Source organism: Delphinus delphis, chromosome 10, assembly GCF_949987515.2.
Source record: "Delphinus delphis chromosome 10, mDelDel1.2, whole genome shotgun sequence".
NCBI classification, from domain to species: domain Eukaryota; kingdom Metazoa; phylum Chordata; class Mammalia; order Artiodactyla; family Delphinidae; genus Delphinus; species Delphinus delphis.
The window spans coordinates 92,665,763-92,678,960 of NC_082692.2; the positions used below are offsets into that span (position 1 = coordinate 92,665,763).

A 13,198-nucleotide genomic window follows, 5' to 3' on the forward strand; every position below is an offset into this window, starting at 1 on the left:
TCCTTTCACTGGAGATGGGACCTTTCCTGGCAAAGCCAGGCCCAGGCTGGTGCCTCCCAGGCAGTCATCGCCACCTAAGAATGGGATCTGGGGGCAGAACGTGGAAGGTGTGCGTTTTGGCTCCGGCCCTTCCGAGCCCGGCAACCCCGGGCAAGTCCCTGGACTTTCCTGACCCATGTGTGAATCGGGGTCAGTGTCCCCTCACGTGTCCATGGGGTGGCGGAAAGGAGAGGAACGTGTGGGCCCGGGGACAGAGGTGGTAAGCACTCAGGCACAGAGCCGTCAGCCGGGAAGCAGAGGGCTGCAGCGTGGACAGCTGGTGCGAACACCGACTCCTAGGTGCCAGGACTGCGTAAGGCGTCTCGGCTGTTGACGTGCTATTACTGAGAAAAGTCAGAACAGGCATCCTCCAGTGGAAAATTCCTGTGTCTTCCTCTCTCTTAAATTTAAAACTGTTAAGTGTCCTTAAATGTTGAAGCAGGACCAGGCTGACGTTATCACTGTCTCTCCGTTGAGTCGGTCACGGATACTTGTGACGTTTGTCTGTGCGGTTAGGGCTGTCCTCCGCTCGGGTTCACTGCCCAGGACCAGGGGTTCCGGCAACATGGGGAGCGCCCCCGGAGTGCTGTGTGTTAGATTCTATCCTGATTATACTGGGTTAGCTGGTGGGTTCGTCTCTTGGCTTTGCGCACATGATGGGAGGTGGCACTGTGCGGAGGTGACTTCGGGACGCTCAGCCTCTTCTGTGACTCTCTAAGTTACAGGACTCCCAGCGCCACCCGGTAGTGCAGAGCCGGTCTCAGATTCGTTGACTCAGGCCCCAGACAGGGCTGAACTTTCAGAGAAATGTGACTACAGAGTGACCTCACTTAGCCCTGGCAGTTCAAAGGAGGAGGAAAAAACCCTGAGTTCCCTTCTCCCCATATGAACTTGAAGTCTGGTGCTACCACATAGAGTTTTGGCGATAGCCTTTGTAATAAGTGGACTGTTTTTTTTAACCCTGGACTATAATTTACGTACCACACGCCCTTGCTTGAATGACGTTTAGCGCTATTTGGCTTTTCTCCATTGCCAGCTGAAATGAGAATTTGTGTTAGTCTATACATGATGATTTGACAGGCCATGCAGTCTGGTGTATTTAACCAGAATAAGTGGTAAATCAGTTGTGAGTATCTTTGCCTGAAGGAATTTAAATACTGCACAGTGGGCGTGTTGTAGGTAAAAGATCAAATGTATGATTCCAAGCAAAGACCCAGCAGCCCAATTTTCTATGACAGTCAAACTCAGGAGAAAAGTCAGTCCTTGAAAAGCAGACCTAAGTTATTCTTGAAAGTTAGAAACTCGAGAAGCATTAAGAGGAGAGGTTGGTAAAGAAGACCAAACAATAACTTAAATATTAAGGCATCTATTTTGCTAATAAAATAGAGATTTCCCTTCTGAAGCTTGGAATTCTACCTTGTCAACATAAGGTGTATTTACAGAGGTGTGTTTTTGAGTTAATTGCCTTTAGAGACAGGGTGACCAGATGGGATACTGCTCATCCGTAGTTCACAGGGGCCGCTCCGGCCCCTCCTCTTTGCCAGGATAGTGTGTGAATTGACGAGGGAACTGAACGGTGAACTAGCGGGGGAGAACCTTCTTCCACGCCAGCCTGATCCTGGGGCACAGAGGGTGCTCCTGTGAACTCTGGGCTGTGCCGTGCTTCGCCCTGACCCGAGCAGACTGGATCATACCGTGGTAATAGGTCTCGTTTAATCAGTATGTACTGAGATAAATGCTTTGCGTGTATGATCTTGTTTGGTCCCCGTAACAGCACTGCAGGTGGCACCATCACCATCTCCCAGACGGGAACCTAAAGCCCAGGAAGGTCGAACCGCTTCTCCAGGGTCACACGGCTGAGAAGTGCTCGGGCTGAGATTCACAGCCAGGTCCGCTGATTAGCCCACCCTGGAGGGGTCCTGACGCGTGCACGTTCAGCGTGGCTTGATCTGTGCTCGCACACATGCCTCAGTGTTGAGAACCCGCAGCCGTTGGGCTCTGGATGTGGTGGGTTTTCCTGACTAGGACTGGCTCATCTCCCGGGCCCCTCCTCTCCGCTGCGGTGCTGAATTAGCTGCCTTCAGAAGAGGCAAGGGCTGGAAAAAGGGGGGTAGGGAGAAGAGCAGGAGAGAGGATCCCCTAGGGAACGCGCACAAATAACAGGATGGGGTTAAGTCTCTGAGCTGCCGCCGGCACCGCCAGTCAGGCAGCCACCTGAGTCCGGTGCTACAGGGGTTGTTTAAAAGACTGGAGCTCAGGAATGGCAGAGAACAGCTCTTATAAAGGGCGTACCTGCCATAGGTGTTCATTTGGACTTGCTACAATCTGATGAACTTCGTGGGCCTCACCTAAGCTTGGAACAGGGGATGATATTTCCTTTGGTGACCACATTTGGGGAGAGAGAGGGGTTGGTTAAAGGGGAAGGACGGTTCACCGGAGCCACAGCCAGACTCGGGCTCCCACACCCAGGGGACTCATGTGAATGCACAGAACTCCCTGAAAATTAAACGTCAGAGCTTCTGACCCATCCTCCCTTAGGCCTGGCGCTGACTTTTTCTCACAGGTAGAGCAGCCCGCTCTCTCCCCCTGCCTGCCCATCCCCCTACTCCCACCCCCCCCCCCCCCCACACACACACACACTGATCCACCGGAGATTTCCAGTTTGTTCCATCTTGTATCAGTTCGCTTGACCTCCTCGGACTTCGGGTGCAGGAGGGAGGGGCGTGCACCTAGCGCTCCCCGACCTCCCCTTTCCCGAGTTCTCGCCTCACCTGTGCTTCGCTGTGTACCTGGCAGGCGGGCCCTGGCTGCTGATACTGTGACATGGAAACCCTCTGCTTCTGCACAGATGTACAGGAACGGGTTTGGGCTTTTATGCTGGAATTCCAGTGAGGATATGCTGGGGCGGGGGGGGCGGTGGTTGATAAGATCCCGAGCTGTGTCTTCTGCTTTCCTGCCTAAGCCGGGAGGCCACGGAGTTGCTTAAGATGCCCGCTGGGCTCCGCCAGCCCTCAGCGGTGGGTGGGTGGGGATACAGGCTGTGCCGCCCTCTCACCCGGCCCAGAAAGCTTTCTGAAGCTCGCTGACACCGCGGCAGAGTTCAGGCACGTCGGAGTGAGGGAGAAGTGGAGAGGGATTTGGCACTCGCCCCTTGGCGGCTGGAAACAGCGCGTCAGCATCACTGGACGTGCCACGCAGCCGGCCGGGCGCGCTCTCGCCCCACCCTCTGCACTTGAGCCGGGGTTCGTGTCCATGGCAGCTGCAGAGCTTCGGGTTCCCCACCCAGGCTCACACCACGTCCCGCCCTCCAGTCTGGAGGTACGAAGCCGCCCCTGCCCGGCCGCGCTTCGTGGGCGGCTTCCTCCTGTCCGGAAGCGCTGGGCATGGGAGCCGGGCCTGCAGGGCCCTCCCGGCCCTCTCTTCCGAGCTTCCCACGCCTGCCCTTCGCCAAGGTGTGCGAGGGCACTGTGTGCAGCAGCGAGGGGAGCAGAGCCGTGAACTTCCTGCTCGCGCAGGGCCCCGGCACTCGGGTCCGCCCGAGCGTGGGGTCCGTGAGCCTGGGCGCAGTCTGAGCGCGGCTGCCGGCGTGTTCACCGCCTCTGCTAGGGTCTCCCCTTGGCTCACCAGCCCCAGGGTGTGTGTAGGGGTTGACGTGTTTGTACACGTATGTAAAATATTTGTTTACACGCACATTTCTCCCAATTCAGCAGATTTTTTAAGCTCCCAAAATGCACTTTCCTCCCTTCCACACCTTGAGCCCGCCTCCTGCCCCTCCCCCGCCGCAGACCCCACTGGGCCACCCGCCCTGCCCCTTCGGTCCCCAACTCCATAGCCACGCCGGTAACTCCCTGGCCTGCACTCCTTCATTTCCTCTCTGCTCTGAACACGGGCTGCGTCTGACAGAGCCGGGCGGTAGTGCGCGATGCCACTGAGAGGTGTGTGACCCCCTGGCTTTTATGAGAATGTTCTGAATTCGTCTTTATCGAGTACATATATTCAGGATTCTTTAAAATGTATCTCTTCAGAATGAGGCCTACTAGTGTGTGTCTAGGGAATGTGAGAATGAGGAAAAGATGCGAGCATTTAGGTACAGCTGTTTGTATTTAAAGGTTATGACGTGGACAAGGTCTCAGTTTCTCCTTTCACAAACGCACTTTTTTACAGGGCCCCCGTGTTACCACCTGTAAAGTGAGAAAGTTGAACCAGAGGGTCTCTTAGGCCACCTTTAGCTCTACAGTTCCACGAAGCAACTTTCAAACGACTACCGAGGGTCTGTGTCAGGAGTGGATGCAGGGAGGTATCAGGAGGGAGAGGGGAGACCCATGTGAACGAGCTAGTGAGTGTGTGGGTCAGAGTGCAAGGGGCAGGTTGGTAAAATGGGGCGGTTGGAAAGGACTGAGGAATCTGGAGAATTGTACTTTCTCCCAGAAGAGTTGAGGCTGTGGGCACCTTGCCTTCCAAACCCCTCTCAGGTCAGGATGGCGCTGGTGGTGCGCCCTTGAATTCTCACTGAAGTCGTACGGATGGTGACGAAGATGACACCCTCCCATCACCGGTTTCTCAGGGTGTCTAGGCAGGGCTGGCCTTCAGTAAAACCATTTCAATCAGGAGGAGATTTCCAGCGCAGCAGCCAGAGGCCGACACGCTATCTCGCGGGGCCCTGCTGCAGGTGAGGCAGCGAGCGGGGTGGCACGTGGGTGTGCGTGATTGTAGGTCCAAAGACAAACACTAGGTCTTTTTCCCCAAAACAACAGCAAAGAACTTTGGAAAGCCTTTTAAGTAGGCTAAAAACCAACCAAAAAAACCGTCATTGTATAAAGAGATCAAAGTTTAAAACTCGTGGAATGCAAAAAAGAATAGAGGCCAACCAAGAAACACTGTTAAAATCCCATACGTAACCACAAAGAACATTCTGGTAGATTGCTTAGCTAACTGAACGTGCAGGGGACGTGGCCTGAGCAGAACATCCTGAGCCAGCCTGGGAGAAGCCGAGTTCGCCTGAGGGCTCTTCATCAGGAATCTCCGCCCCGCCCGCCCTGCCCTGTTCCAGCACAGGCCATCCCCCACCTTTCTCCCCTCCTCTGTGACCTCAGGCTTCTTCCTCCCGCCACCCCAGGGGCCCAGGACCCAGCTGCACCTCTCCAAGTAGGGAGCGCTGCTTTCTCGTGGCCCCAGTGAGAGCCCGGCATCACTTCACCTGAGGGCCCAGAGTGACATGAGGCAGTGACTCTGCAGCTGACTCTGCCTAGGGATTTCATCAGAAATGGGTGCGGTTCTCTCCCTGGCGGGGGCCGTCTCTCTTACACAGTAACGTCCAAGGACAGCTATTAACTGAGTCTGGAAGGGTGAGTGGTCATTCCATCCCAGCTGAAGATTATATAATGGGGCCTGTCTGGGTGATGTCGTCCGAGACAAGAGCAGCAGACCACGCCGACGCGTGCGCTTGCGAGCAGCGTGGGCACCCTTCCCGTGGCTCCATCGGCAAAAGGGAAATCTGTGCCTCTAAAACTGAAACCCTCCCCCCGGAGGGGGAGAACTAACTTGTGCACAGCGCTTTCCAGTTGACGGGACACGTTCTTACAGCCATTGGATCCTCACATTAACCCTGTGAAGTAGCCAGTAATCTCTCAAAAAAAAAAAAAAAAAAAAAAAGAGGGAGCAGAGACCCAGGCTGGTTGGCTGACTCACCCCAGCTCATGTCCTGTGAACATTCTGGACTGTCGGGGCTTCAGCTCCGGATCCTAGGACGCAGCTCTTCCCACTGACACACTGACGGCGTGGGCTTGCTACGGAAACAAACCTGTGAGAGACAGGGACCTGGACCCTTGAATTTCATTTCAGGCTGGCCAACAAATTCCAGGTGTGGGATCCATTTTTTTAAATAGGTTTTATTTTGTACAGGAAACACTGAGCAGAAAGGACTGAGTTCCGTATGCCCCCTTCTCCCCACCTCACCCGCCAGTTCCCATTATTAACTTCTGTATTACTGTGGTGTAGCTACTACAATTGATAAACTAATCTAGATACGTCATTATTAACCAAAGACAGTAGTTTACGTTAGGATTCACTCTTCGCGTTGTACGTTCTGTAGCTTTTGACAAATGTATGATGACGTGGATCCGCTATTACAGCAGCAAACAGAATAGGTTCGCTGTCCTCCAAGTCCTCTGTGCTCTACCTGTCCATCCCTCTAGCCCCCAACCCTCAATCTTCTTACCTTTGGAATCTATTTTTTCAATTTAGTTTTTTTTTTAATATATAATAGATACTATAATGACAATTTTGGAGTCAGTGAGCATACTTAGAGTTACTATCACTGTTTTTTCACCCAAAGCAATGGATTCTGGGTTTTGTTTGTTTTCCATGATCTTAGAAAAATGAGCTCTAAACATTATTTTCTTTCTCTTCAATGCAAATAGTCACCCTAACTCACAAGAGGGGCAAATATTTAAAGTTTATTGAGTGTAATATATTCCTGCTTTAGAAAAGTTAAGGATTATCTTCAATCCTCCCCTTCCACTCTCTTCCAGGCATTTTCTGGGGGTTTGGATACATGGGGAGGTTTGGATACATGGGGCAGCCAAGGATCTGTCTCCAGGCCTGCCCCTCAGTCACTCCTGTCACCTAAGCATCGCCAGGCACTCTGGGAAAATCCTGTTTGTCGTCTTGCTTGGTAAGATAAGTGGAAACGCATTTGACACTTGAGTTGAAAGGACAGTCTTTGCCTTCCTGAGTCTTCCCCAAGGGGATTCTATGGCTTACAGGTCCATCTTCCCAGGACCCATCTTCTCGACCATGACCCCTTCTTTGACCCTCATGCCCCCACCAAAAAAAAGAAAAAAAAAATTGCATTTCTCTAGTCTGACTGTAAAAGAATAAGGGATTCAACAGTAAATGTTGCGTTGTTTACAGGGTAAACAAAACTCTACCTCAGTGGACTTTCTCTGAGGAGGTGACTGATGATCTCAGTTGTCTTTCTTAGAACAGCCTCTTCAGTTGAACCTGGGAAGAAGAAAAAAAAAAGACGCTTCTCAGAATGGTGAGCATTTGCATCATACAATCCAACTTCCTCTCCTCTCTCTCTGTGTCGCTCTCTCTCTCACACACACAGCCTCCCTCTTTCCAGTCAAGAACATTTCAAGAGGTCAGTGCCGCCCCCGTGTCTAAAACTTCAGTGTTTGCCTTTGCAGGGACTTTTCCAACTTTACCTAGAAAAGAACTAACCAGAACCTTAGCACTTGTGGTCAGCCTGCTTCCGGCTGTGGCTTGAGTCGGTTTGTCTGCTCTGCCGAGGAAGTGCTTGCTGTGACGGGAACTGCACTGGCTGGATTGTAGGAGGACCAGGGCAGACAGTGCCTAATGACATTGGTATGCGAGGTACCAGCAGCAAGGAAAGCAAGGGAAGCACACAGGGGCCCTCAGACCCAGAGCGACAGATGCGGCTGAGAGACGTGCAGTGAACCCACGAGCCTCCCCAGACCCACCCTCCTGAACACACGCACGCACACACGCACACGCACGCGCACGCACACACATACACACACACACAGAGCCCAAGATGAATTCATGTATAAACAAAAGTGCCTTCGTTGATGACTTTCTTAAAAAGGCAAGAGAAGCCAGGATACTGAGATATGTTTTTGATCTGGAATGGACATAAAGGCAGGATTTTGCAAACATTTATGGGCCTTCAGCCCCTGGCTGGCCGGGGAACCACGGGCGGAGGCTTCCCTGGAGTCACTGAGCACTCAGCATTTGCTGTGGAAGTCTGAGCTAAAGAGAAAGTGACTGGACTCAGGTGTTCTCTCTCCGCTCCAAGGCCAGGACTGGGATAGTCTAACTATCTTCCTGTAAAGGTTTCGATCTCTGTGCAGAGGGTCCTGCTGGTGAGCAGCCTCCACGCCGCGTCGGGGCTTATGCCACAGTGCAGGGTGCAAAGCCGAATGGAAACAGAACAGTGTGGCCAGAATTGTTCATTAATTTTAACTACTAGATGCTCCCTGGTAATTTGAGATTAGACTTAACAGCCCAGGATGATTTTTTGTTTTGTTTTGGTTTGGTTTTTTTGGCGGTACACGGGCCTCTCACTGTTGTGGCCTCTCCCGTTGCGAACACGCAGGCTCAGCGGCCATGGCTCACGGGCCCAGCCGCTCCGCGGCATGTGGGATCTTCCCAGACCGGGGCACGAACCCGTATCCCCTGCATCGGCAGGCGGACTCTCAACCACTGCGCCACCAGGGAAACCCCCAGGATGATTATTTAATTAAAATACTGGCACCACCTAGGACCGCAAATTTGGGTACGTACCTATGTCGGGGCAGAAGAGCTACCGGTACACACCATCGAGAGCACTTGGATACCTTGTTTCCTGTGGTTTAAGGCTTGGACGGGGCCCCAGCTCTGCTTTGCATTGTTATTGGAGGAGGGCAGTGAGGGAGAACCTTTAAGGTGGTAATTGGTAAACATCTTGACCAGGAAATCCTGTTCCTCCCTTTGTACTGAAGGACTCTCATGAAATGGAGAACGAAGGTGTATCGCCAGGATTGGGGCATGTGGTACAGAGTGGCCTGTGAAAAGTATGACATTTCTTTAAAATCTTGGGGTTTCATGTTCTCCAGGGCATATTTTGAGTTTAATATAAAAATATTTTGGATCGTTCACCACTGACTGAAATGGACATTCTAAGAAGATGCATTATTTCTGTCTATGGCTTTGTGTACCCCTTGGGCAGGGCCTTCATGCCCCAGGATTACAGGTGGCAGCCCACTTACAGAAGTACAGATAAAGCGAAAACGAACAGCATCTGATGCATCTCCTGGCCACTGCATGAGGAGCAAAGATGCCAGTAGCAGCCACTTTAAGGCCGGTGGGCCCCATTCGATGGCCTAGCGGATACTCACTGGGCACTCAGGACTTGGAGGTAGGGCTGCAGTGGGGTCCACGAAAGCGAAGAGCCATGCCCTGAGCCCTGCACTACACCTTCCTTGTACTGCATTCCACCCCTTGGGGGCAGGGACCTTGTCTTCCTCATCTCTAGACCCTCAGCACTCAGCCCTGTGCCAGGCACAGAAATTAGAAGTATTCAGTAAACGGTTGTTGGATGAGGTCTGTGCGTTTTGCATTTGTCAGAGACCTTTCTGAAATCACTGCCTGGGAGTCCAGAGATCAAATCACATACACCATGCAAGGGGGTGGGAATCTGCCGTGGAAAAATTCTTTTTCATCTATAGTCATGTGGTCGCTTGCTGTTAGAATAAGGAAAAGAAACTGTTCCTTAAACTTAAGGAACTTAAGCTACGTACAGAATCTTGCATCGATTTTGTCTTCTTTTTTGAAGACCTGTTTAATGTGGACTCTGTTTGGAAATCTGTGTTTTCTATTTTTATGGAGGGTTTGCTAAGCAAATGAACATGAAAATTTGAGAGCCAGGTCTGAGACGAATTCTCTACCCATTTTAGGCAGTTGTACATTCCTCTGCATGTCGGCAGTCGGTGGGCTGCAGGTGAGCTCTCACTCCTTCTCGTACACGGCCCCTCTCTCTGCCAGCGCCTCGTCAGGCAGGGGCTCCAGGTCACTTCCTCCCCTTCCCTGCCACCCATGTGTCCAGGCCTCTTCCTGTCACCGCCGTCCCTCTCCCTCCCCAGCCCAGCTGGCATGGCTCTCCCGTGCTCCACAGTCTGGGCTGCCGCCCCGCCTGTCTGCCCTCTGCCCCAACTGCGGCCCCACTGGTTTCAGGGCTGTGCCAGCCCCCCCTCTGCTGAGAAGGCCCTCACGCTGGCCCCGCGTCTGGCCAAGTGATAACCTTCCTTCAGGCCCTCCACAAAGAGGATTCCAGCCACGCAAAACCACTGTAGTCAGTCCTTATGTTGACCCTTCTCTTCCTGCCGCTCATTTGACACGGCCTCGCTGCTTTGTTTCTTCTTTTTTTAACTGAAATGTCCACTCTCCTTAACTAAAGTCAAGCACTCTGATGGCAGGAACCCTACCTCATACTTAGGTCTCAAAGCCATGTCCACTTTAAAGAGGTCCAGGAGGCCGTGACCAAGTGCAGGGGGCTCACTGCTGTTTCCTCAGAACCAAGCATGTAAGGTAAGGGCTCCCTAAGTATTCGTTGAATATGCTGTATTTTTTAAAATGTTTTCTTCCAGGAGTGCTTATTGTACTTCTGACTTGAATCTAGAGAGCTATCAAATGTTTCCCCCCAAATATACTCAGTAATAGGAGTTTACACTTTGTAAACACCAGATCAGCCGCGGGATCTCCTTTGAAACGTAGGGATTGTTTCCTCCCTCCCGGGGCCGTGTGCTGCGTTACCATGCAGGGTAGGCCTTAGCGGTCTCTGAACTCCCTGCTACGTCACATTCTGTCGTAGCCCCACTGGTGGTGTGTCCACGTGCTCCTGAGTCTGACGGTTTAAGTGGGACTTCGGATCTTTCCTCTTCACCTCGCTCTCCTCAGGGGTCAGCGTGCAGATATTTGCAGCCGTCCCCGTGGGTATCCGGTCTCGGGTACACGGCCGGCCTTGCTGCAGCTGTGCCCGTGACCCATCAGCCTGGCCACCCATCTCTCCCTCTGTCACGGGGCCCACGCTGCCTAGTGAGAGTGAGTAACCGCCAGCCACCTGTCCCCTCCGTGTGCCCCGAGCAGTCAGGGGCTTCTTCCCTGAGAGTGGCACGGTGGGAAGGTGGGATGACGTGTGAAGGACCAACATGGGGCAGTGGTATGATCAGTGACAGGTGACCTCAGCTGCCTTTCAGTGTCGCCACTGTGCTTAAATGTTTTCAGATGTCTGCTCTCTCCTCTTCGCTGTAGACACACAGCAGAAAACTGATTAGACGTGGCAACGCTCCAGGGTTTTAGGCTGGTCGTCTTTGAAATGGGGTGTTTTGTCAAACATCCTTTTGCCCACTGCTCTGTCTGCGGTGGGAGGCTGATGAGAACGAGTATAGGCTAACATCGGGGCACATGGGAAGGGAGTGTTGATCACAGGGTGTGTGGCACAGCAAGGTAAACAGCATCACTTCCCTCCTCCAGCAGTCATTCTAAGCAATGGAGGTTTACCATTTAAGCAGTAGTTAGCAGGGCCCACCTAGGAGACAGTGGCTTTATCACTCCTTGCTTCCACAGATATTTATCAAGGGTCTGCTGTGTTCCAGTCACTGTAGTAAGGTGTTTCCTGCTCTCAGGATGCTGGCAGGCTAGTGAGTCCCGACTAGACTCCCCACACGTCTTAAGCAAATGCTCTCTAGTAGATGGGACACCTCGTGCCACCGTGGTATGCCTTCTTTGTAGTATTTTCAACTAGTTCTTGTTTGGCTTCTATATTGCTAGATTGCATTAGGTCAAGACACGGTTTAGTTATGTTGCTTTTTAAAATTTAGACGTCTTGTGGTATTTTGTTCTTGATTTTGAGTATGTTGATGCCTTTTATTGTATATGACAGCGGTTGGCCAACTCCACCAGCATTTGTAAATAAAGTTTTATCGGAACACAGCTACCCCCGTTCATTTGTGTATACTCTACACAAATGGGTGTTTGGGGGCTACATAGCAGATTTGCTGTGACAGAGACCATATGGTCCAGAAAGCCAAAGGTATTTACTATCAGAAAATGTTTACTATGCAGAAAAATTCTGCTGATCTCTGGTGTACACAGAGCAACAACAGCAAATTCTGTGTGTGTGTGTGTTGGTGGGGTGGGTGTGATTTGTGTTAGGATGTTTATTAGAATTCATCCCGACAGGATCCGAATGGCCCAGGTGAGATGTGACGCCAGCTGGGTGTGGAATGAGTCAGTGTGCCTCCCCTTACCTCCGGCTGATGAAGCTTTTCTTACAGTTCATTCCTGCCTCTCTGTACAGAACTCACCCAGGAGGTGTACTTTTTATGAGAAAAGCATATGTGGGCAGGAAGAAGTGAGGTGGGAGGAGGAGGCTTGTCCATCCTGTTAACCAGCGGTGAGAAATGCTGTTTACAGGTGTGAGCTACAGGCATCAAAACGAAGGGAGGAGACAGACAGGGAAGGAGACTGAATGGGTCTTTCTTATACCAACTGACAGCACCCACCACCCATTTCAGGCCCGAAGGAAAAGGAAACACGAGTCGAGAGGTGGTGTCCATAAGTTCACAAAGAGGGAAACTGAACCCACTCCCCATTTTCAGCCTCTTAACAACCCTCTACCAAGCAAACACACCCATACACGTATCTGGTCGATCCCAGAACACTCGGGATCTAAAAATTCATGTACTTGTAGAGTGTTTGCAGATGATTTTCCAAGTATAACGCTTTAAAAAATATACGGCACGGTATGAGGTACGTAGAGTCGTCAAAGCCACAGACTGCAAACAGGAGGCAGTTGCCAAGGGGTGGCAGAGTTACTGTTCAGCGGGGATGGAGCTGAAGTTGGGGAAGATGACTCCCCGAGATGGACGGTGGTGATGGCTCACAGCAATGTGGATGCACTTAATGCCCCTGAACTGTACACTTAAATGATGAAAATGGTAAATTTTATTACATATATTTTAACACAGTTTTAAAACTCCAATCTCATTAGCTGTGTCATTTGCAAAGATCACAGATGGAGTGGCAGTAGTCGTATTTGGAGATTAGGAATCTTGTTTGGAAACCCACTTTTCCTCATATGTTAAAGTGATTTCTTCTAGGAATTAAGAGAGTTTAATTATATTCAACTAAAAAGATATTTACTGAACGGTTTAAAAAAACACAGCACAGTACATTAGTTCTGCAGCAATCAGGAAGAGCCTGGTGAAAGACGGCACAAAGAAAAGATGGTGCGATAAGACTGCCTTTGTCGTCTCTCCTCTTCGAAGTGACTCCCTCTTTTTTTCATGTGGATTCCAGGAAAGAAACCTTGACTGGTTCCCAAGGATGAGAGCCATGTCCCTGGTCAGCAGCGATTCGGAAGGAGAACAGAATGAGCTGAGGAGCCTGCAGGAGAAGCTGGAGTCCACCATGAAGCTGGTCACTAATCTTTCTGGGCAGCTGTCAGAATTAAAGGACCAGGTAAAAGAAACCCCACCTGCCTACACACACCCACTACCATACACACCAGGTGTGGTGAGAAAATCAGTAGTGCTCATGTTAAAATGCTGAAGTTTATCACCCGGATAGAAAAGGAAACGGGCAACAGAGGACAAAC

The 13,198-nt window shown here is 51.3% G+C and overlaps 1 protein-coding gene across 1 annotated transcript in view; it reads left to right on the forward strand.

Moving 5' to 3' along the window:
• Nucleotides 1-13,198, forward strand: part of ITPR1 (inositol 1,4,5-trisphosphate receptor type 1) — a 321,074-nt gene that overhangs the window by 298,651 nt on the left and 9,225 nt on the right. The window contains exon 61 of the mRNA XM_060022942.1: nt 12,901-13,062. Within this exon, the coding sequence (XP_059878925.1) occupies nt 12,901-13,062 (162 nt within the window). The remainder of the gene's footprint in view (nt 1-12,900; nt 13,063-13,198) is intronic.